At 45.0% G+C, this 22,265-nt stretch overlaps 1 protein-coding gene across 4 annotated transcripts in view; it reads left to right on the forward strand.

Moving 5' to 3' along the window:
- LOC147108162 (phospholipid-transporting ATPase IC-like) overlaps positions 1–22,265 on the forward strand; it is a 152,601-nt gene that overhangs the window by 80,330 nt on the left and 50,006 nt on the right. For all 4 annotated transcript variants that reach the window (XM_086004682.1, XM_086004681.1, XM_086004683.1 and 1 more), the window contains 6 exons: positions 1,643–1,801; positions 3,778–3,866; positions 10,671–10,864; positions 13,487–13,695; positions 15,477–15,508; positions 17,923–18,079. In XM_086004682.1, coding sequence (XP_085860808.1) covers positions 1,643–1,801; positions 3,778–3,866; positions 10,671–10,864; positions 13,487–13,695; positions 15,477–15,508; positions 17,923–18,079 — 840 coding nt within the window. The remainder of the gene's footprint in view (positions 1–1,642; positions 1,802–3,777; positions 3,867–10,670; positions 10,865–13,486; positions 13,696–15,476; positions 15,509–17,922; positions 18,080–22,265) is intronic.

Below are 22,265 nucleotides of genomic sequence, written 5' to 3' on the forward strand. Positions count from 1 at the left end.
TGGCGTGGTTCGGAGCCGTCGGGAAGCCCACACTTCAGGGCTAAAAATAGGGATTAGGCAAAAAACTGCCTGTTAACTACCTGTTAACAGGCAGATCATTGGCACTAATCCCCTTCCCGCCTCGGGGAGACGGCTCCCAGCACAGGTCGGATACCCGCCTCCTGGGACATTGGCACGGAGGCGGGTTGGGGGAGGGATGGGTTCCTGCCCCCCAATTCTGCAATTTTCCCACCACTCCCGCCTCCAAACCCGCCTCCACGGGGCTTGGAAATTCGAGCCCATAGAGTACAAAAGCAAGGAAGTTATGCTATACCTTTATAAAACACTGATTAGGCCTCAGCCGGAGTATTGTGTCCAATTCTGGGCACTACACTTTAGGAAGGATGTTAAGGCCTTGGAGAGGCTGCAGAGGAGATTTGCTAGAATGGTGCCAGGAATGAATGACTTCAGTCATATGGAAAGACGAGAGAAGCTGGGATTGTTCTCCTTAGAGCAGAGAAGGTTAAGGGGAGATTTAATAGAGGCATTCAAAATCATGAAGGGTTTTGATAGAGTAAATAAGGAGAAACTGTTTCCAGTGGCAGAAGGGTCAGTAACCAGAGGACACAAATTTAAGGTAATTGGCAAAAGAGCCAGAGGTGAGATGAGGAGAATTTTTTTACGCAGCGAGTTATTATGATCTGGAATACACTGCCCGAAAGTGTGGTGGAAGCAGATTCTTTAGTAATTTTGAAAAGGCAATTGGATAAATACTTGAAGGGAAGAAAATTGCAGGGATACGGGGAAATAGTCAGGCAATCAAACTTTTTTAACACTTAGGTGGACAAAGTGTGAACTGAAGCTTCTGGGCAGCTTCATAGTTTTTGGTTAACAATTGAGAGCAATTAGAAAACAATATTTGAACTGGAATGAGCATATGAAATGCTTTCTGTCCTCCAAAAAATCTATGACTTGGGATCAACAGCTAATGAGGGTTTGAACCAGACGCATTGTCTGGGACAACTATTGCTTGCACACCATCACCAGAGCTTTAAAATGGTATAATATAGATGATCTCTGTATGAAAACTATACTTTCATCGCATAGATAATAAAAACAGGGCCGATCTAGACACGTGAAAAAGGTCCGTGTTCTCACTAAATGTCATTGTTGGATTGTTTTGTTCTTGTTGCCTTGCCTCATCGCTCCCTAACCGTCTCCAGCCCTACAACCCTCTGAGATCTCTGCGCTCCTCCAATTCTGGCCTCTTGCGCATCCCCTATTTTAGTCGCTCCACCATTGGTAGCCGTGCCTTCAACTGCCTAGGCCCTAGGTGCTGGAATTCCCTCCTTAAGCCTTTCCATCTCACTCTGGTCCTTTAAGTTGCTCCTTAAAACCTACCTCTTTTGACCAAGCTGTTGGTCATCTGTCCTAATATCTCTTTATGTGGCTCAGTGTCAAGTTTTGGGACATTTTATTGTGTTAAAGGCGCTATATAAATGCAAATTGTTGTTGTTGCTGTCTTCGTAATATTGCTGCAAAACCTACAGCTCCCCTGAATATTTATTTGCGGCCTCCTCCAAGGGAAAATGTTGGTATCATTTAATTCTTTTAGGTGCAAAAATGCCAGCAGCCTTTAAATAAATGCAAATTGTTTCAACAGGTACAATAATCTGTGAAAAGCCAAACTGCGACCTACACTCATTTACAGGCACACTATACTGGAAAAACCAAGAATTCTCACTTGACAATGAGAAAATATTACTGCGAGGTTGTAGATTGCGAAATACGGAAAAGTGCTACGGGGTGGTTTTATTTGCAGGTAAGTAGTATTATGCACAGTAATGAGTTACAATCAGAATGCAGGTCTTTAAAATAGAACATGGTGTATACTATTTGCTTGATATTAGGGGATGATTGTGAATTGAATTTGGCAATTAAGGTTAGTCCTGGAATACAGTCTACTCTTTAATTCTAAATAGCTTCATTTAAGCATCATTTCCTCCTTTTATTGTTTTAAGTACATTGCTTAATTCAAATTACTGGATAATTCAAGCTTTTTTAATGCATAAAATGCCTGTGAATTATCAGGAGCAGACTATCGTTAAATCTGGCCAGTTAAAGGCACTTTAAATTCAGAAGAAAAGGTGGCAGCACTCATGCACAGAAGGACAGAATTCTCTTTGTGACTGCACGTTGGCATTTCTTGCACAATGAGTGATTAAAAGCAATCAATGATCTAACATCATGGGGCAGGAGAGAGTGGGAATATGGTATTGAGATAGAGGATCAGCCATGATCATATTGAATGGCGGAGCAGGCTCGAAGGGCCGAATGGCCTATTCCTGCTCCTATTTTTCTATGTTTCTATGTTTCTAGGAGATGAATCTTATGTGTGGGTTGGGGCAGATGAGTAGCTGCTCCATATGCCCAGAGCCAAAGCACCAAGGCTCTTCTTTAAAAAAAATAAGGTTGTGTGAGAGCAGGGTAGAGGCTCCAAGAGGGGGTTTCCAATCAATGTTGGTCTGATATAGAGTACATATTCATTTGCTATGGTGTCCAGTAGGACAGCGATGTGTCTATTTTAACCTGGTAGTGTTGGCATGTTGATCAGGCTCCGTGACAGGGAATGCCAGTGTAGATATTAATCCTTAGAACATGATGTTCCAGTTGCCATGGCTGGAATCGAATGGGCAATCGGAGGCTGGGAAATTGGGATTATTCTTCCTGGATCTCAGTCCATTGTGTGGTGTATGTGACCTTCCAGCTGGCCTATTATAGCAATGGAGTGCTCTTACACAAAATATATACAAGAGTTTAATTTTAGTATTACAATGGATGTACGTCAGTGTAGGTGTGAGTCCCAGATTTTCTTATGGGGAATGTGCAGTGTGCTCAGATCACATATATTTTGGAAAAAGGATATGGGGAATAGGCATGGGACTAAGTGGATAGCTGTTTCAAAAAGGCAGCACTGGTGTGATGGGCCGAATGACCTCCTTCTGTGCTGTAACATTCTGGGGGCGAAATTCCCCTCGTTTGCGCCTCTATGGGAGGTGTTAACGGAGCGCAAATAGCTTTGCGCCCCCCCCCCCGAGGCGATAACCACGCCTCCCGCAAAATTCGGCGGGAGGTTAGCGGCGGCGCTACCGGTTTTCGCCCCGATCTTCTGCGCCCGGAGATCATGACGTCATCTCCGGGCGCATTGCCCCCTTAGCGCTTCCGATGCAAAATTCCCGTTTTTCGCCTGCCGGTGTGCCTCTGTTTTTTAGTGACAGGTTCGGCAGGCGTTTTCCAGTCGGGAGGCCTGTGGAGGAGTGCTGTTTAAAGGCGTCCACTTCCGGTTGTTGTTTGTGTCGGCCAGGACGCCGAACCTTTTGCTGCTCAGAAGCAAAGAGCCCCTTTTGATTATTGGAAGCATTTTCGAGATTCCAAAGTTTGCTGCTGAATAAGGAATCTTCATTTGCATGGTAAGTGGGGGGATGGTGTGTGTATGCTGAGATGGGACAGACTCAATGGACTAGCTGGGGTAATTGTGACTGTGGGTTCTAATGTAAAACGGAAGATAACGAATCACCAGCTCATTTTATATCTCTCCCGATTATCATTACCAGTGCCTTCAATAGAAATGAAAATCAGAAGCGATGTTAAACGGGTGGCTGCTTTAACATCGCCCTCTTTACACTATTGTCCAAAGTCAAAATGATCCCTCCCCCATAATTTTACTGCTGATGTTAACATAATAACACTCAGTGTGCACACATTTTTACTTAATTTTATATTTCATTTAATTTTCAGGGGTGGATACAAAAATAATGAAAAACAGCGGGAAATATACCTTGAAGAAAACCAGGATCGAGCACCTCATGAATCGTGTAGTGCTTCTAGTATGTTTTTATCACTTTCCACTTGTTATATGTTTTAGAATCATAAAGGTTTACAGCACTAAAGGAGGCCGTTAGGGCCATCCTGCCTGTGCCATTCTTTTGCTGGACTGATCCAGAACGAATCCCACTGCCCTGCTCTCTCCCCATGGCCCTCTGCTTTAAATATTTTACCACTTTTTTTTTGAAAGCGGGACTGGTCCCGAACTCAACTACTCCCTGTGGCAAACCTTATTGTGCCCTAACAACTCCCTGCATAAATACATTTATCCTAAATGTTTTCTTCATTCTCTCACTGACGGTTTTAACTTGGTAACTCCTTCATCACCGATTCTCCAATCCAACCAGAGAAAATAGTCTTTGCCTATTCACTCTATCAAAATCCTTTATTATTTAAAAAATAAATCCCTCTGCTAAATCTCCTCTTAGTCATCTCTGCTCCAGCTTTTCAAGTCTCTCTTCAGAACTATCATTACTCATCCCCGGTATCATTCTGATAAATCTACACGCTCTGTGGCTTGTGCATGAATCACAGAAAGTTAACATGCAGGAGCAGCAAGCAATTAGGAAAGCAAATGGTATGTTAGCTTTTGTTACAAAGGGATTAGAGTATAAGGGCTAGAACTTGGCCTCCTTAGCGCCTCCCGTTATCGCCTCCGAGGGGTGCTAACGACTTACCGCCCGGGCACGGCGTGATGAATGATTCTTGTGAAATTCGGTGAGAAGTTTGCGCCGGCGGTAAGACTTCGCGCCACCATCTCCTTCGCCCAGAGATCGTGACGTAATTGCCTTGCGCATCGCCCTGGTAGTGCCCCGGACCCGAACTTCGATTCTGCCCCCTGCAGCATCGCTGGGCGAAAACACCGACAGCTGCAGGAGATGTTGATCGGGAGGCCAGGCGCTTCGGGGGGCGAAAGTTAAAAGGAAGTTTGCCGAGGTAAGTACCTAAATTTCTGAAATGGTTTTGGTCAATTTTTTTTTACTTGTCCTGGGTCGCGATCGATCAGCCCGGCACTCTGCTGGAGTGCATGGAGCTGATCGGGCCGGATCACAGCTGCTGTCGGGGACCAGCTTCCTGGAGCCTGCAGCGATGGCCCTTCCCTTTGAGGGATGGAAGGAGCCTCGGAACGCAGCAGCGCGGCACGGCCCAGTGTGCCGCGCAGCACAACTACCACCCCGTCAGTGTCCTTTAGCACTCCACTTCCTTCCTGGAGCGCTAAACCCAATTTTGTTAAAGCTGGGACTCATTAGCGCTTGGCGCTAAGTTTCCCAGCTTTCAAAAGTTACCGCTCCCAAACGGGGCGATAATGAATTTCTCCCCCCAAGAGTAAAGAAGTCTTACTACAATTATACGGGGCATAGATGAGGCTACACCTGGAGTATTGTGTACAGTTCTGGTCTCCTTACCTGAGGAAAGACATACTTGCCTTAGAGGGAGTGCAACAAAGGTTCACTAGACTGGTTCCTGGGATGAGGGGATTGCCCTATGAGAAGAGATTGAGTAGACTAGGCCTATATTCCTTAGAGTTTAGAAGAATGAGAGGTGTTCTAATTGAAACATATAACATTCTTAAGGGGCTTGACAGAGTTAATGGTGGGAAAATGTTTCCCCTGGCTGGGGAATCTAGAACACAAGGCCACAGTCACAGGATAAGGGGTAGGCCATTTAGGACTGAGATGAGGAGAAATTTCTTCACTTAAAGTGTTGTGAATCTTTGGAATTCTCTACACCAGAGAGCTGTAGAAGCTCAGTCGTTGAGTATATTCAAGACAGAAGTCGATAAATTTTTGGGAACAAAGGTAATTAAGGGATTTGGGGATAGTGTGGGAAGGTGGAGATGAGGTAGAAGATCACCCATGATCTTATTGAATGACGGAGCAGGCTCGAAGGGCCAAATGGCCTACTCCTGCTCCTATTTCTTATGTTTTTATGTTCTTATGTAATGTCCTTTCTATGATGGGGACCTAAAACCGCACATAGTTCTCGAACTGCGGCCCAACCACTGCCTGGTACAAATTTAACATTGCTTCTTTGCTCTTATACTGTATTCTCCTATTTATAATGAAACAACAGGGGGTGGGGTGGAATTTTCAACTGCTGGCTGCCCATTTCCCACCTAAAAAATGGGTGACCAGCAGAGAAAAATCTGGTGAGTACCTTGGACTCCCATTTTCCCAGCTGATTCAATGTTCAGGCAGGCCTTAATTAAAATGTGACACCCAGTATTTCCATCCAGAACAGATGGGGAGGCTGTTTAAATATGCAAATCAGGATCCTACATTGGTTGTAGAATCTTGATTGCGCTTTTCACGCAGAAACGCAAAGTGTGCGCAAGTCCCAGTTTTACCAGGTTTGAAAAATAGAAGTAAGGAAGTTAAGTTTTTGCTTTCTTTCAGATTTTTGTGGAGTATTCAGGCAGGGCTGTTCCTCCCAGCTCCATAGCACTCCTGGCAGCCACAGCTGGCCCGATCGGCCTCTGTCTTCCCCCACCCCGCCTCCAGCACTTACCTGAGGGCTGCTGCCATGGACGAGCTGGCTATGGAGGCTCGATAGGCACTGGCAGCGCATCTGAATGATTGAAATGGGGCCTGAGGCCCAACTTTGGGCTGGCCTCGGGCCTCCCGGTTGGGGCACGCCCCGCCTGATTCTGGGCCTGAAAACGGCCCAGACAAATTTCTATCCCTATATTTGCCCCCAGCTTTTTTTTGTAGAATGTAACCTTTTATTATGGGATCATAGAATGGTTAAAGCACAGAAGGCGGCCATTCGGCCCATTGAGCCCATGCTGGCTCTCAGCTAGTCCCACTCCCCTGCCCCTTCCCCGTAGCCTTGCAAATTTTTTCCCTTCAGATACTTATCCAACTCCCTTTTGAAAGATTAGATTGAGTCTGCCTCCGCCACCCTTTCAGGCAGTGCATTCCAGATTTTAACCACTCACTGCGTAAAAAAGATTTTCCTCACGTCGCCTTTGGTTCTTTTGCCAATCATCTTACGTCTGTGTCCTCTGGTTCTCGAATAGTTTCTCTATCCACTCTGTCCAGACCCCTCATGATTTTGAACACCTCTATCAAATCTCCCCTCAATCTTCTCTGCTCCAAGGAGAACAACCCCAGCTTCTCCAGTAACTGAAGTGCCTCATTCCTGGAATCATTCTCGTAAATCTTTTCTGCACCCTCTTGAAGGCCTTCACATCCTTCCTAAAGTGTGTGCCCAGAATTGGACACAGTGCTCCAGTTGGGGCCGAACCAGTGTTTTATACAGGCTCATCATAATTTCCACACTTTTGTACTCTATACCCTGTACCTCTATTTATGAAGCCCAGGACCCTGTAAGCCTTTTTAACTGCTTTCTCAACCTGCCCTGCCACCTTCAATGATGTGTGCACACCCATTGTTCTTCATATTGAAATAATAAATCACTGTCACTAAATACACTTGAAGAAAAAAACTGGAAGTTAAGTGAGCAAATCGGCTGCTTATAATTCCACTAAAGTGCTTGTTGTCAAGGAAGAAGGTTTGGTTAACAAGGTGGTTCATTTTACAGCTAAACACATCTAGAGAATTCAGATTCAAGTTCTGGAGTCAGAATTTTACAGCTCAAAGTTTGGATTTGCACTTCTTAAAGGTGCTGTTTTATTTAAAGACAGTTTAATGTGTTATCTGTCACCCTGTTGCTAGACTCACCTGGAATGGGCAGAAATCAGAATGATTGGAACTCTTCAAATCTGAAAGATCTAAATCAATCCCAAATGATCCACATTGGAGCAACAAAGACTCACCGTGCATCGTAATGTGCTAATTCATGTTAATGTGCCGAGTTGTTTGTGTGGCACTGTCCCACACTTAAAACCAGGGTAAAAAGTCGATTTTACCACCAATTCGCATGACTTTGAATGTAAAAGAAATGAGTTGCTGTGGCCTGGATTTTGTGGTCCCGGCGTAATTAAGGATTACGCTACCGGCATCCGAACCGAATGCGCACTTACCTGCTGGAAACCCTCCTCCGAGAAGTTGCGGTCAGACGCTGCGGAGTTGAGCGCAGCGTAGTGCCCACGGATCCCAGGGGCGCACTGTGTGTGTAAGCGGACCTGGGATCACTTGGGCTTTTGCTCCGAATCTGCAAACATAATTAATACTATTAGAGATCATTAGTCCTCGGGCTTCAGCACTTCGATAAATAACTTACATTTGTGATTTTGCGGGTCTGGGTGTGTGCAGAGTGCATTTTGTAAGTCATCTACATTTTCATTTTTTTTCCTCCCAGCAAAAACATTTTTTTTTAAAAACCTGAGAATAATGCTTTCTTCAAAAATCTATTGGAAGACAGTTCTTTACTTTTCATGAACAAAAGCCTGTGGGTCGTATTTAAATGCTTCCATTTTCGGCCTCATATGGCTTTTAAAATTAAATATATTACTTGGATTTGTCAGGAGCGATCGCCTGTTTGCACCAGCCTTAAAATTTTCATACGTAATTGCTGGGCAGTTGGTGGACAATTAGGCCAACTCAGCGCCAGCAATTAGGATTTCAGTGTCGGTGCGGATCACAGCCTTAATAGGAATCTAGGGACAGGAGGAGGCCATTCAGCCCCTCAAGCCTGTTCTGCCATTCAGTTAGATCATGGCTGATCTGTACCTCAATTCTATTTACCCGCTTTTGTTCCATATGCATTGATACTCTTACCTAACAATAATCTATCAATCTCAGTCTTGAAGAATTTCAATTGAGCAGGCATCCACAGCCTTTTGGGTTGAGAGTTACAGATTTCCACTACCCTCTGTTGTGAAAAAGTATTTCCTACCTCCGGGATAGCTGCGCTCTTCCAATTCTGACCTCTTGTGCATCACGGATTTTCTTCGCTCCACCATTGGCGGCCGTGCCTTCAGCTGCCAAGGCCCTAAGCTCTGGAATTCCCTCCCTAAACCTCTCTGTCTCTTTACCTCTCTTTCCTCCTTTAAGACTCACCTTAAAATCTACCTCTTTGACCAAGCCCCTGTCCTATTATCTCCTTATGTGGCTTGGTGTCAAATTTTGTTTGATAATTGCTCCTGTGAAGCACCTTGGGATGTTTTACTATGTTAAAGGTGCTATATAAATGCAAGTGGTTGTTGATTTCAATCCTAATAGCCTAGTTCTAATTTTAAGATTGTGCCCCCTTGTTCTGGATTCCCCCACTAGAGGACATAGTTTCTCTGTATCTACCCTGTCGAATCCCTTTCTCATTTTAAAGACCTTGATTAGATTACCCCTCCACCTTCTAAACTCAAGGGATTGTAAGTCAAGTTTATGCAAATGGTTCTTATAATTCCTTTAAACCTGGTATCATTGTGGAAGATCTGCACTGTATCCCTTCCAATGCCAATATATCCTTCCCGAGGTTCGATGCTCAAACTGAACACACGGGGTAGGTACACCAAGGCTCTGCACAATGAAGCATCACTTTCTTACTTTTGTATTCCAATCCCCTTGAGATAAAGGCCAACATTCCATTAGCCTTTTTGATTACATTTTGTACCCGTGCACTAGCTTTTAACGATTTGTCTCCTTGGACATCGAACTCCCTTTGCTCCGCCGCAGCTCCTAGCCTCTCACTGTTAAGAAAATATTCTGATTTGTCTCTCTTGGATCCAAAGTGGTTTGCCTCACACTTTCCCACATTGAACTCCATCTGTTATAGATTTTGCCAATGGGGGTGCGTTGGAGGTGGGACTGCTGCTTGTCGGGTTTTAGTCCCGCCTCCATCAACTTGTGGCCAACCCACGCTATTTTCTCCTCGATTGACCTTGTTAAGCCTGCCCAGCTGGCTTAGCAGGTCAATTAAGGGGAAGCCGGTTACAGAGAATGTCAGCGTATGACGTTTCATCTGTCACAAAATTTTGACAGATGAATTGTCATCGTTTGACAGCTCTGTGGATGGGTACCCGCCCCCAGGTTCTGCCATTTTCCCGGCAGTCCTGCCTCCAAACCCACCTCCCCAGGGCTGGCAAAATCCAGCCCTATTAGTCTGTTATGTCCCTTTGTAACTTCCTGCTCCCATCTACACAACTTATTGTGCCTCCTATCTTAGTGTCATCTGCAAACTTGGATATATAACTCTCTATTCCTTATCCAAGCCATAAAGAAATGTGGTGAAAAGCTGAGGCTCCAGTACAGATCCCTGGGAGCACCACTTGTCATCTCTCGCCAATCAGAGAACGTTCCCTTTATCCCTACTCTCTGTTTCCTATCTCCCAACCAATTACCAATCCATGTATAAAGTGCAGCTGCAGTTTTTTCAATAGACCAGGCCAGACAACAGCATTTAACTAGAAATGTAAACAGAAAATGCTGGAAACACGGAGCAGGTCAGGCAGCATCTGTGGGGAGAGAAACAAAGTTAACGTTTCAGGTCAATGAACTTTCATCAGAACACAGTAATGTAACTAGACTTGTGTATTAAGGGTGTGACTTAAATTAATGTAAAAGAATTGTGTGCTGGAGTAAAAATGCTCAAAATAGGAATTTGCACACATAACCTTTTCATGGTATTGTCTACATACAGCAATTCCAACCCCTGTCCATTCCAGGCTTGTCTCAAAAAACAAAACTTCTTACACTTTTAAAAAAGTACTTCACTGTCCGAGCAGGACGTCCTGAGGGCAAAAGCAGTGCATATTTTTTCTTTCTTATTACTTTTTTGACTTGTGTAAGTATTGTCCAGAACTGACAACACAGGTTATTGGGATAGAATGTGACTGTAGCTATATTTATAAGGTGAATGCTACTGAATAACTAACTGCATGTCATATTTATTGAATAATTTTCCAGGTCCTCTTGACCCTTGGCGGTTTATCATTCTGCCTTGCTGCTGGAGCTGCTGCCTGGGATGTGAAATTTGCAAAGAAAGCTCCGTATCTCGTCACTGAGACTGTAAATTTCAGTCCAGGATATCAAGGCTTCGTGTCCTTCTGGGGATACGTTATCATCATGAACTCCATATTGCCAATGTCGCTTTATGTCACGTAAGCAAGTCATTACCCATTTGTAAAGCAACATATCAACATACAAACTCTTTGAAATGTACAGCTATTGTGAATGGTTTTCCCTTTACCTTCTCCCTGGTGATTTATAATGCAAACAGAAGGATCTCCATAGGCTGCAGGTCAAGCAGTTCTACTGATTCCCTCATAATTGAGAAGGCAAAAGAAAGAGAATAGTTATACTGTAATATATTGTAAAACAATAGATTTATTTGTACGATTTAAAGTGTTCAATAGTAATGCAATCAGAGCTGATCAGCTTTAAAGGAGAAGGTAACTCTATCAATAATTAGTGGAATCACGTACTTTGAAAAATAATCCCACACTGGCCCTAATAGGGACTGAACCTGCTGACACTGATGGTAAGAAGTTTAGAGCATGCTGAGGCTCTGAAATAGGAATAGTACAAGTATCTACATTGCCCATCTCCAAACTCGGAAGGCGCAAAATTCGGTTACGCTCATTTGGGGGCGGTAACCGAGTTAAGGCCGGACATTTAGCACCCAGCGTGGAAGTACCGCCCCGGCCGTTAAATTCGGCTTCCTGCCCCACACAGGAAGTCTTGATCACAAGATCTTGAGGCGATGTCGGGGCGCAATCGGCAGTGCTCGGCGGAGGCTCCGCGGAGCGCTCCAACTTTTCAACGCCCCTCCCCTTCAGTTAAAGGCCGATTCACACTCTGCAGGACCTGCGATGGCCCCAACTAGGCCACCAGGGCGGCGTGGTGCCGTGGCCGCAGCCCGGCGCCGAGAAGTGGTGCTGGGCTGTGCGATGGTGGCCAGGACCACGGCATGGCGGCGCGGGTTGCGGCCGCACCTCCCTGTTAAATACCGCCCCCGAGTGGAGGTCGGCCTGGTTCGCGACCCGCGAGGCTGGCGCTGACACTGCCCATGGCAGCCTCGTGGGGCGCAGCCAAATTTCTGCCGTGGAGCGATAAGGGGTCGCCACGCACGGCGATGACGTCATCGCTGGCGGCGCAGTGGCCCGGGGCGTTACTGGCGGGGACTCAGCGCAACGGGTAGCGCCTCAGCAATGCCCTGCTGAATTTTGCGGGAGGCGCTTTTTTCGCCCCCCTGGGCGATAATCCCTTTCCATCCCATTAGTGCTCCCCCGGAGGTTCTAACGGCAGGCGCAAAGGAGCCGAATTTCGCTCCCGGAGTCTCCCCTTTTGTAAAGCTAAACATTCATGTTTTTCTCTTATCAAAGACTGATGTTGCTGCAATGAAAGCTTAGCTGGACTGAAGGCCAACAGTTGTGTCATGTACTTAGAATGAGTCAAGTTGCAGAGTGAGGACTAACTGTGGGGAGCACGCAATGTAATGTTCATGTGTGTTAATTATATTGAGGTCCAGTAGAGGGAGCTATTTTACTAAATTAGAAGCAAGCAGCCTAGGGCGTTGGAACTGCGGCTGAAGAGAAGGGTGAGGTTTACTCTGCCTGCTGGTGAGGGGGCTGTGGGGTATACCTAGGCGGTAGGACTAAGAAAACTCCGAGGTGGTCAGATTTTCCATGGAACACAATGGTTCCCGTACTACTAAACACACGGAAGTGTCGCCTGTGGAAAACAACCGGCTAGCGCAGAATAGTGGAGGTTATAAGAACTGCCTTGCTCACTATATTCTGGGAACCATGGAATCAGTATTTAAACATTGCTTTGTGGCAGACAATTATTTCCCGGCTCTAATATTTAGACTACGCCCCTCGTCCTAGACTCCCCCAACCAGCAGAAATAGTTTCTCTCTATCTACCCTATCTGTTCCCCTCAATATCTTGAAAACTTCAATCACATCATCCCTTAACCTCCAGGGAATGCAACCCTAATTTGTGTAATCTCTCTTTGTAATTTAATCCCTGGGTATCATTCTGGTAAACCTACACTGCACTCCCTCCAAGGCCAATATATCCTTCTATATAAGGTATGGTGCCAAGATGTGAACACAGTACTCCAGATGGGGTCCAGCCAGGGCTTTGTATAGCTGTGGCATAACTTCTACCCCCTTGTATTCTATGTATAGCTGTAGCATAACTTTTTAAAATTTATTCATGGAATGTGGGCATCACTGGCATTTATTGCCCACCCCTAATTGCCCTTGAGAAGGTGATGGCAAGTCATCTTCTTGTCAATTGCCATGTCAGAGGGCAGCTAAGAGTCAACCACATTGCTCTGGGCCTTAGGCCAGACATTAGCTTTTTAATTTCAGATTTATTTAATTAACTTGAGTTTAAATGCCTCAGCTGCCAGTGAGGGGGATTTGAACTCATATCCCAGTCAGATCATTAAGTCCAGGCCTCTGGATTACTAGTCCAGTAACATAACCACCATGCTACCATGAAGTTACACAAATTTTTAAGGATTGGGGACAAACAACTTCTACCCCCTTGTATTCTAGTGCTAAGAAATGCCATTGCTTCTTTCTTTTTACAATGTTTAGTGTTAATATAGTTAGTGCATTGACTCAATAGAGCTATTTAACTAATTGTAAATCTGACTCTGTTCAATCCACTTGCGTATCATTGTAAACACGTTGCTCAGCATAAGATCTGCACTACTTGCAGTGTTTGTTTGTTTCCTATTTAGATAATGGCTGTAATTTTATTTTTCAGTTTTGAACTCCTCCATGTGGCCCAGAGTTTTTTCATTAACTGGGATTTAAAAATGTACTGTGTTGAGAGAGACACACCCGCCAAAGCAAGAACAACTACCCTGAATGAAGAGCTGGGTCAAATAAAATACATTTTCTCGGATAAAACAGGCACTCTGACCCAAAACATCATGACATTTAAGAAATGCAGCATCGGTAGCCGGATATACGGTATATTTGTGCTGTACTATTCTATGATTCTGTGTATGAATAAGAAACAACTGATGTTGCGTTTCCCAGAGCTGTTATCAGCAGTATACTCTTCAATGGAAATATTTAAAAGGCTAAGAATGGAAAGAACTGAGCAAACTATTTTCCAAAGCAGTTTAACTGCAAAAGATATTTGCGATGGTTTGTAGTTCCATTTTAATTTTATTTGTGAAGCTACACAAATTTGTAGGGATTGTGCACAAACAACTTGTAAATCTTCACAGAACTAGATATATGTACAAAATTAACAAGCCTTTTCTAGAAACTAGAAGAAATTCACTTAGCAATGAAACAAATTACTACCAAAGAACAAGCGGCACTTTTATAATGGGAGGAACTTTAACCTCAAAAAAAGGTGGGTTTGGAGCGTGAGTGTAGTTAATCCCGACTTGAACCCACCTCTAACCCGCCCACTTCCGGTTTTAACAGAGGCGGGAAGGTGGGGTGGGGGGGACGGTGGTGAGCAGCCAACCCGCTGCCAGGAGGCGGGACGTCAATTTAAATATTACAATGAGGCTAGAAGCCTCTTCTTTAACCTACATTTTGTTTTTAACTGCAGCTGGACGGGTTTTACACACTTCGTAAAACCCGGCAGTTACAGCAAGGCGCGCACGGCTGTGTCCAGGAGGTAAGTGTCATTACACCTACCTCCTGGATCCAGGGTCCCTGCCTAGCCCACCCCCCGTGATCGGAGACCCCCTCACGAGGCCTCCGATCGCCTTCCCGGACTCCACCCCCCACTGATGATCCTCAGGCTGGCTCCATTCCTTTCTCCCCCCCAGTGATGATCCTGAGGCTGGCCCCGATCTTTGCCCTCTCCCCACCCCAACCCCTCGCCAGCCCCGATCTTCCTTCTTTCCAACCCCCCTCACCCTCACCCCGTCCCTCAACGGCCCTAATCTTCCTTCCCCCCCCCCCCCACTCCCTGATCCTCCAGAGGGCGGCACCAGCCACCACTCGATCCCTCCCTCTCTCCCCTGCACAGCCTAGTGCCACAGGCCTACCCGCCCGCATCTAGCCAGCCTCTCCATCTGGCTGGCTGCGGGTGGGAAACAGAGGCTTCAGATGCAAATCAGGCCCTGCCCCCAACCTGCCTACCCCATGAAAATCTAGCCCAATGTCTTTCGCATCCTCGGGACATCCCAAAGTGCTTTTTAGCCCATGAATTACTTTTACAGTTCAGCCACTGTTATGTAGGCATTGTGACAGCCAATGTGTGCACTGCAAAGCCCCACAAACTTCAAATGAGGTAACCGACTGGTTAATCTGATAAAGCAGGCACTCTGACACAACACATAATGGCGTTTATGGAGGTGTTGGTTCGATGCAATTAACCCTCTGTTGATGAACATAAAGAGCCTGGTAAATATCTGTCTAGAAATGGGATTGAAGGTGTCAAAATTAAGCAAACTCTGAGGTGATCAGGTATTCAGTGGAACATAATGGTTCCCATAGTGCTGGGCACATGGAAGTGCCGCCCATGGAAAGCAGCCAGCCAACACTGAAGAGTGGAGGTTGTAAGAACGTTTTCTGGAATTTCACCCAATACATGTTTACTGCCTTTCAGGAGATTAAATAGAGGGGGCGAGATCCATTGTCGGGGCAGGCCGTGTGAGTGCTGTAGAAGCAGTGGGTCGAAGGGCCAAAGGTCTTTTCCTTTCCAGGCATTATTATGTTACTGTCGATTGTTGAAGAGAATATTTGTGTTTTATCACCTAAAAGTTGAATTCTTTGACTTTCAGGCAATCAATTTGATGATGCCAATATAGCAAAGGTAAATGCTTTTTAACAGCAATTGTTTTGCAGAGATCAATTTATGATTTTGGCAGACCTTGAATTTTGAGGTTCATTTAAAACCTTGTACTCATTGAGTTCTGGCTCCTGACCTGCAAAGTATTACAGGGAGGGCTCCCATCCATCTTTGCTCTTGGTCACAAAACTTTACTTGGGCTGCCAAGGAGTAGCATAAATTGCCACATAAACCACTCATAGCATAATGTAACAAATTACAGCTTGTGACGTACTCACCGCCATTAGTTTGATGTGTAATCTGGAGGATTTTCTTGCAGTGTAGGATTACGAAGGTTTCGCCAAGTTAGATGCAGGGGAATCAAACAACAAACAAATGGATTAAACACTCTGAACTAACCAATAGACATTTTGTGGAAAAGATACTTTTGTTAACTAGTATAGGCAATGGCTTGTTTTCATTTTATTTCAATTATGTATGGAGATGATCCAATATACATCACCTGCCATTGATGCCCTGTGGGTTTAGGTATGAATAACCCAAACTCTGTTTGGTTATTTAGGCCCTAAATTTCCTCAGGTCTGAGGTGCAATGTGGGGGTAAAGTGGGTGGAAGCAGGCAGGATCCAGGAGTACTGGGTCTCCGTCCAGAACCGAGTCTCTGCTCGGGTTTGAGCCAAGCGGAAGTTCCAGCATGCCATAGAAGGCACGTGATGTCACAAAGAGATGGGGCAGTGGAATGGCTTTATCCCTCAGAATTCCTGCCACCTCCGTTGCACCCATTGGATGCCAAGAAAGGATTTTTTAATTTTATTCGCTTATGGGATGTGGGTGTCGCTGGCAATGCCAGCATTTATTGCCCATCCCTAGTTGCCCTTGAGAAGGTGACGGTGAGCCGCCTTCTTGAACCGCTGCAGTCCGTGTGGTGAAGGTACTCCCACAGTGCTGTTCGGTAAGGAGTTCCAGGATTTTGACCCAACGATGATGAAGGATCGGCGATTTACTTCTAAGTCAGGATGGTGTGTGACTTAGAGGGGAACTTGGAGGTGGCGGTGTTCCCATGTGCCTGCTGCCCTTGTCCTTCTAGGTGGAAGAGGTCGCTGGTTTGGGAGGTGCTGCCGAAGAAGCCTTGGCGAGTTGCTGCAGTGCATCTTGTAGATGGTACACACTGCAGCCACGGTACGCCGGTGGTGGAGGGAGTGAATGTTTAAGGTGGCGGACGGGGAGCCAATCAAGCGGGCTGCTTTGTCCTGGATGGTGTCGAGCTTCTTGAGTTGTTGGAGCTGCACTCATCCAGGCAAGTGGAGAGTATTCCATCACACTCCTTACTTGTGCCTTGTAGATGGTGGAAAGGCTTTGGGGAGTCAGGAGGTGAGACACTTGCCGCAGAATACCCAGCTTCTGACCTGCTCTTGTTGCCACAGTATTTATGTGGCTGGTCCAGTTAAATTTCTGCTCAATTACTGTCTAAGTCCTTGGGAAGGTGTAAGTGGGGGCCATGGAAGCTGTCCTGGCCTGGGACCCGATCTGGACACTCCAGAAGAATTCATCGTGGTAAATTGACCTACTTATAAAGGAGCTCAATTACCAACATGTTGAGATTTTTTGAAGCTGGCACAATTGGCACATTGCAACCCTAAGCGGTTTTCCAGCGCTGTCTTTTCTACCCCACCCCCCTCTAGCTGACACAAGTTGGCGCGTGTGTCTGCCGACAATATTCAAATTGGCTGACCCCATCCTGACCCCAAATACTCTGGCGGGGGGTCAGAGGTAGAAGTCAGTGGCAAAGTGGGGTCCAAGGATTTTCGACACATTGGAGACAATCGGAACCAAACTACTACCAGCTCATTGAACACAAAGCTAGATCGAACCACAAAAATCACAATATATGTATAAAAAATTATGCTACAAGTGAAAATCAGACATACATTTTTGAGTTTGTGGATTTGGATTCCGATTCACTGATGGAAGTGAGCCGATGCCAATTAGCCTAAATTTCTGACCCGGATTTGTACGGTTCATGATATATCTGCCGGAAGCTAAATTCACTCTCCTCATGTGCTCTGGATAGGTCGGAAAAGATATTTCATCAATGTTGAACGTGGAATATCAACTCTCATATAATGTACAATAGCAAAATACTGCGGATGCTGGAAATCTAAAATAACAACACAAAATGCTGGAAACACTCAGCAGGTCAGGCAGCATCGAGGAGAGAGAAACAGAGTCAATGTTTTGAGTCGTTCCGACGAAGGGCCCCCGACTCGAAACGTTGACTCTGTTTCTCTCTCCTCGTTGCTGCCTGACCTGCCGAGTGTCTCATATAATGTATTTCAGTCAGTATTCAGCAACTCTTCAACCAGTGCTAAATGCCTGGCTCACCAATTGCTGTGCAACTCTTTTTACCTCTCATTGAGAATGTCACTGGGATATTTTCAGGTAGTTGACTTTAGCTGGAACACATTCGCTGATGGGAAGCTGATGTTCTATGACTGGTCACTTTTGGATCTGATTCGATCAGGAGATGACCCAGGAGCACATGAATTCTTTAAATTACTGGCTGTTTGCCACACAGTAATGGCAGAACAGAAAAATGGTGAGTTTGAATTTTCTTCATTTAGTAGCTGTTGAAATATTGTGATTTTTATGCAGAAAACGGTTAGAAATTCAGACAGACTATTTCTTCAATAATAATTAGGCTGTCTTCATTTTTGCATAAATTATCCATTGCTATTCCAACAGGAACTGCAAGATTAATAAGAACATAACATAAGAAGTAGGAGCAGGAGTAGGCCATACGGCCCCTTGGGCCTGCTCCGCCATTCAATAGGATCATGGCTGATCCGAACCTAGACTCACGTCCACTTCCCTGTCCGCTCCCCGTAACCCCTAATTCCCTTATCAGCTAGGAAACTGTCTATAAGAACATAAGATTGCCCTGCTTATGTATAAGTGGAGAAGCTCTGAATGTAATAAAGTGAAGGGAGTTTCAATATCAATTTTACTGTTTAGAAAAAATCCTTTGACACAAAGATTCTTTTAATCGCACTTTGATCACCTAAATTTTACAAACTCCTGAAAAGTTGCTGTTAAGATTTTAGATTTTATATAATAGCGAGGATAATTCAAATGCACACATCAGAGCCTCAGTTGCTGGGATCGCATAATCGGCAAATCTTGGGTGCATTTCCACAGTTTTCAGATAAGTGGTCCTAGTGGGTGAGGCTCCACATCAGGAGAGCGTATTTGTAAAATTGGCCCTCACAATTCCACTTTAAAATACTCATCACTGTGATCCCAGACAGCCACAGTTTCAGATAGACAGCTTGTTAAGAATCTATAGACAAACTGGTAGTGCAAATATGAAATGTGGGCACTGCTGTATCTGGGGCATAATTGGGTCAGGGTGCAGGCTTAAACCAGTCCCCATTTTAAAGTCATAGGGCGCGATCTTACCATTCGGTGCGAGTTGGGAGCGGGTCAGCTGACTTGTGGGTTCCGATCCCGCCCTCAACGACGCCCGACACACAGATGTAATTTTACGTCAATTGGCCTTGTTAAGCCCGCCCTGCGGGCTTGCCGGCCAATTAAGAGAAAGCCAGTGTCAGATGACGTCAGTTGATGACGCGTCATCTGCCGGTTTTCTTAAAGGGGACACGCTCATTTTTTTTTGACAGATGATTTTTCAGTGTTTGACAGCATTGAGGTGCTGCAAACACTGACAATCACTGTACGAAGGTGAGCCAGAAACATTGCACCCAGGCTCTCCAGAGACTCTCTCCTTAGGATAAAACAGATGGCAGCTGCAGGTGAGGTTACAGAAGCGGTGGAAGAGGTTCTCCCAGTGAGGTGGGACTACACAAATAATTCAAACCTTGTTACCTACAGAAAAGTATAAAGACATTAAAAATGATTTTCCCAACATTTTCTTACCTCTGAAACTCACCAGTGTACCATTGGATCCTTCACACCACTTCTGCAGCTGTCATCAATGCACAAACCTTACAGTAGACCCACACTTACCCTGGCGTGGTGTCTGGACGTCGGGAAGCCCGCAGTTGACCTGGCAAAATTGAAAAAAGCCTCTTAACTGCCTGCTAACTACCTGTTAACAAGCAGTTAAGTGCCTATAATCTTCTTCCCGCCGCTAGGTGTTGGGTCCCTGCGCAAATCGGGGACCTGACACTTGGGAAGATTGTATGGAGGCGGGTTGACAGCGGGTTCGGGACCCGCTGTCAAGCTTTGCAATTTTGCCAGCAGTTCCGCCTCCAAACCCGACCCCTGAGCGCCGGCAAAATTCCTCATATACATTCTGTCCTTATATTTTGATAAAATACTTTGATTTGATATGTTATTATTTACAGTTAAATAGCAAAACTTACAGCAGTTTGGGAAAGCAATGGACTAGAACTAGTTGGAGCGACGGAGTTTCTCTGCAGGACAGGCTGAGGAGCTGGGAGATATAAGACTGATATAACGTGAAAAGTTTGCATAGGCAGTTCTCATTATAACTGTGGACATAAGAATTCATCATGGAAAAAGTTGACATAAAAGTGTCACAAAAAAAATGACAATAGGAGACAGACCTTGTAGATTTTGGAGACAGGAAGTGCGCGCGGAGGTAAGATTCTTAATGTATGGTGAATACTTTTATTGTGTCTGTCAAGACAGTTGTGATTCACGGATCATTTTTGTAGGCAACTTATTGACAGAATTATCAGCACTCTGTCATTTCACCCACATAACAAAGCACTCAACAACAACAAATCCTGCTTTATCACACCAGACCCAGGAAGGAGCAACCTTATCAAAGATACAGGCAATTGTTTTTTTTAAAGTAAAAATCAGAACTGAAGACAACTCGGTTAACAACACAGAACTAAACTTTTTAGAGAAGTTGGAAAAAAGCAGAAGAAATGAAGATGATACAACTCAAGTAGATGAAAGAAAGAACACAGAGAAAACATAGAAATAAAGACAAGAAAAATGTGAAATGGTAAATAAAGAGAAACGCTCAAACAAAGCCAAGAACTTACACAAAATTGAAATGAGAAACTTGGCCAAAAATTGATTAGAGAAACAGAAATAAAACCACACACAAACTTTGAAAGTTAAAGCAAGAAAATCTCTTTAAAACATTTAAATAGTTTTGAAAACATTTTAGAGAAGGCTAAAAAAAACCTTGGCATAGACTTGAGAAGTGAAGAAAAGGCCCCAACTGCAACTGATAGCTTACCTTGGGGAGAAATGTCATCTCCAGCGACACAACTTCATCACTAGGAATAGGTATTGGGAATTCTGGTGCGTGTCCCCTCACAACTTTCTGTCCACTAAATTCAGCGCTGGGGGTGAAAATTTACCCCCGTGCAGGGTTCAAGGGTGAATCCTGCTACTCATACTGATAAACCAACACACCACAGCACTAGGCTGCCCGAGGTTGCGCATCCCCAATTTCTTTCGCTCCATCATCGGTAGCTGTGCCTTCAGCTATCTAGGTCCTAAGCTCTGGAATTCCCTCCCTAAACCTCTCCACTGCTCTCTCCTCCTTTAAGTCACTTCTTAAAACCTACGGGGGCGGAATTGGGTGCCTTTGCGCTTCCCGTTAGCGCCCCCAGCTTTGCGACCGGGCGCTGCGCTGACATCAACTCCCGCCATATTCGCTGCGGCGCTACAGCGTTGTGCTCTGATCTCCTTCACCCGGAAATTGTGATGTCATCATCATGCGCATCGCCCTGGTAGCACCCCGGACCCGAAATTGACTTCGCCTCCTGCAACAGCACCGGTTGAAAACACCGATAGCTGCAGGAGGCGTGCATCGGATGGCCGGCCGCTTCGGGGGCGATGATTAAAGGCGAGGTGGCCGAGATAAGTAAAAAAAACTTACCTTTCTTGTTCCAGTTTTTTTCACGGGTTCCTGCCCGTGCTCAATCAGCCTGCCCTGCTGCTTGATTTAGCGCTCCACTTCCTTCCTGGAGCGCAAACGGCGAATTTTTCAAAAGTTTGAAATCTTTAGCACCTGGCGCTAACTTTTCAAAATTGGCGCCCCAAACGGGGCAATAGTGAATTTCTCCCCCTTACTCTTAAACCAAGCTTTTGATCATCTGCCCTAATATCTCATTATGTGGCCCAGTGTCAAATTTTGTCTGATAGCGCTCCTGTGAACTGCCTTGGGTCGTTTTACTGCATTAAAGGCACTATATAAATGCAAGTTGTTGTTGCCCACTTACGAAAGTTTAAGCCATGTTATCCCTGCACAAAAGAACTGACTAACGGGCACAGCTTAACCAGTGTAACACTTGAAGCACACAGGGCTAATAAGTTCATCACTGTTCATGTTAGTTTGGCTCCTGTAAAGTCTGTGGGTTGTGCAGTTAATTACGACACAGACTTCAGGAGTAACATACAACAGGACTTTACTATTCGAAGGTCAGGGCGAATCTGCCCTATAAATCATGCCACAGCACTTATATACCGGTGTGGTCACCGTCGGTATTACCGTATACAGAAGCCAAACAAGTAGTGCCACACCTAAAATAGTTCTCTTAAAGGTGAACGGTTACATACAATAGTCTCTTAAAGGTAGACGGTTACATACACTACAATCCTCCCTTTTTAGCTTACAACATACTATTTCTCATTAACATACATATATTCAACTTCAGGTAAACAATTTACAGATATAGTCTCTGTGGGAAACAGTTCACAGGTTCAGTCTCTGTGGGAACAGTGTATAGATTCAGTCTCTAGTCTTGACTCGGTCCGAACAACATCGCTGTGGTGTA

This window comes from Somniosus microcephalus, chromosome 13 (assembly GCF_052327205.1).
Source record: "Somniosus microcephalus isolate GS21.2 chromosome 13, FLI_Smic_1.0, whole genome shotgun sequence".
Lineage (NCBI taxonomy): Eukaryota > Metazoa > Chordata > Chondrichthyes > Squaliformes > Somniosidae > Somniosus > Somniosus microcephalus.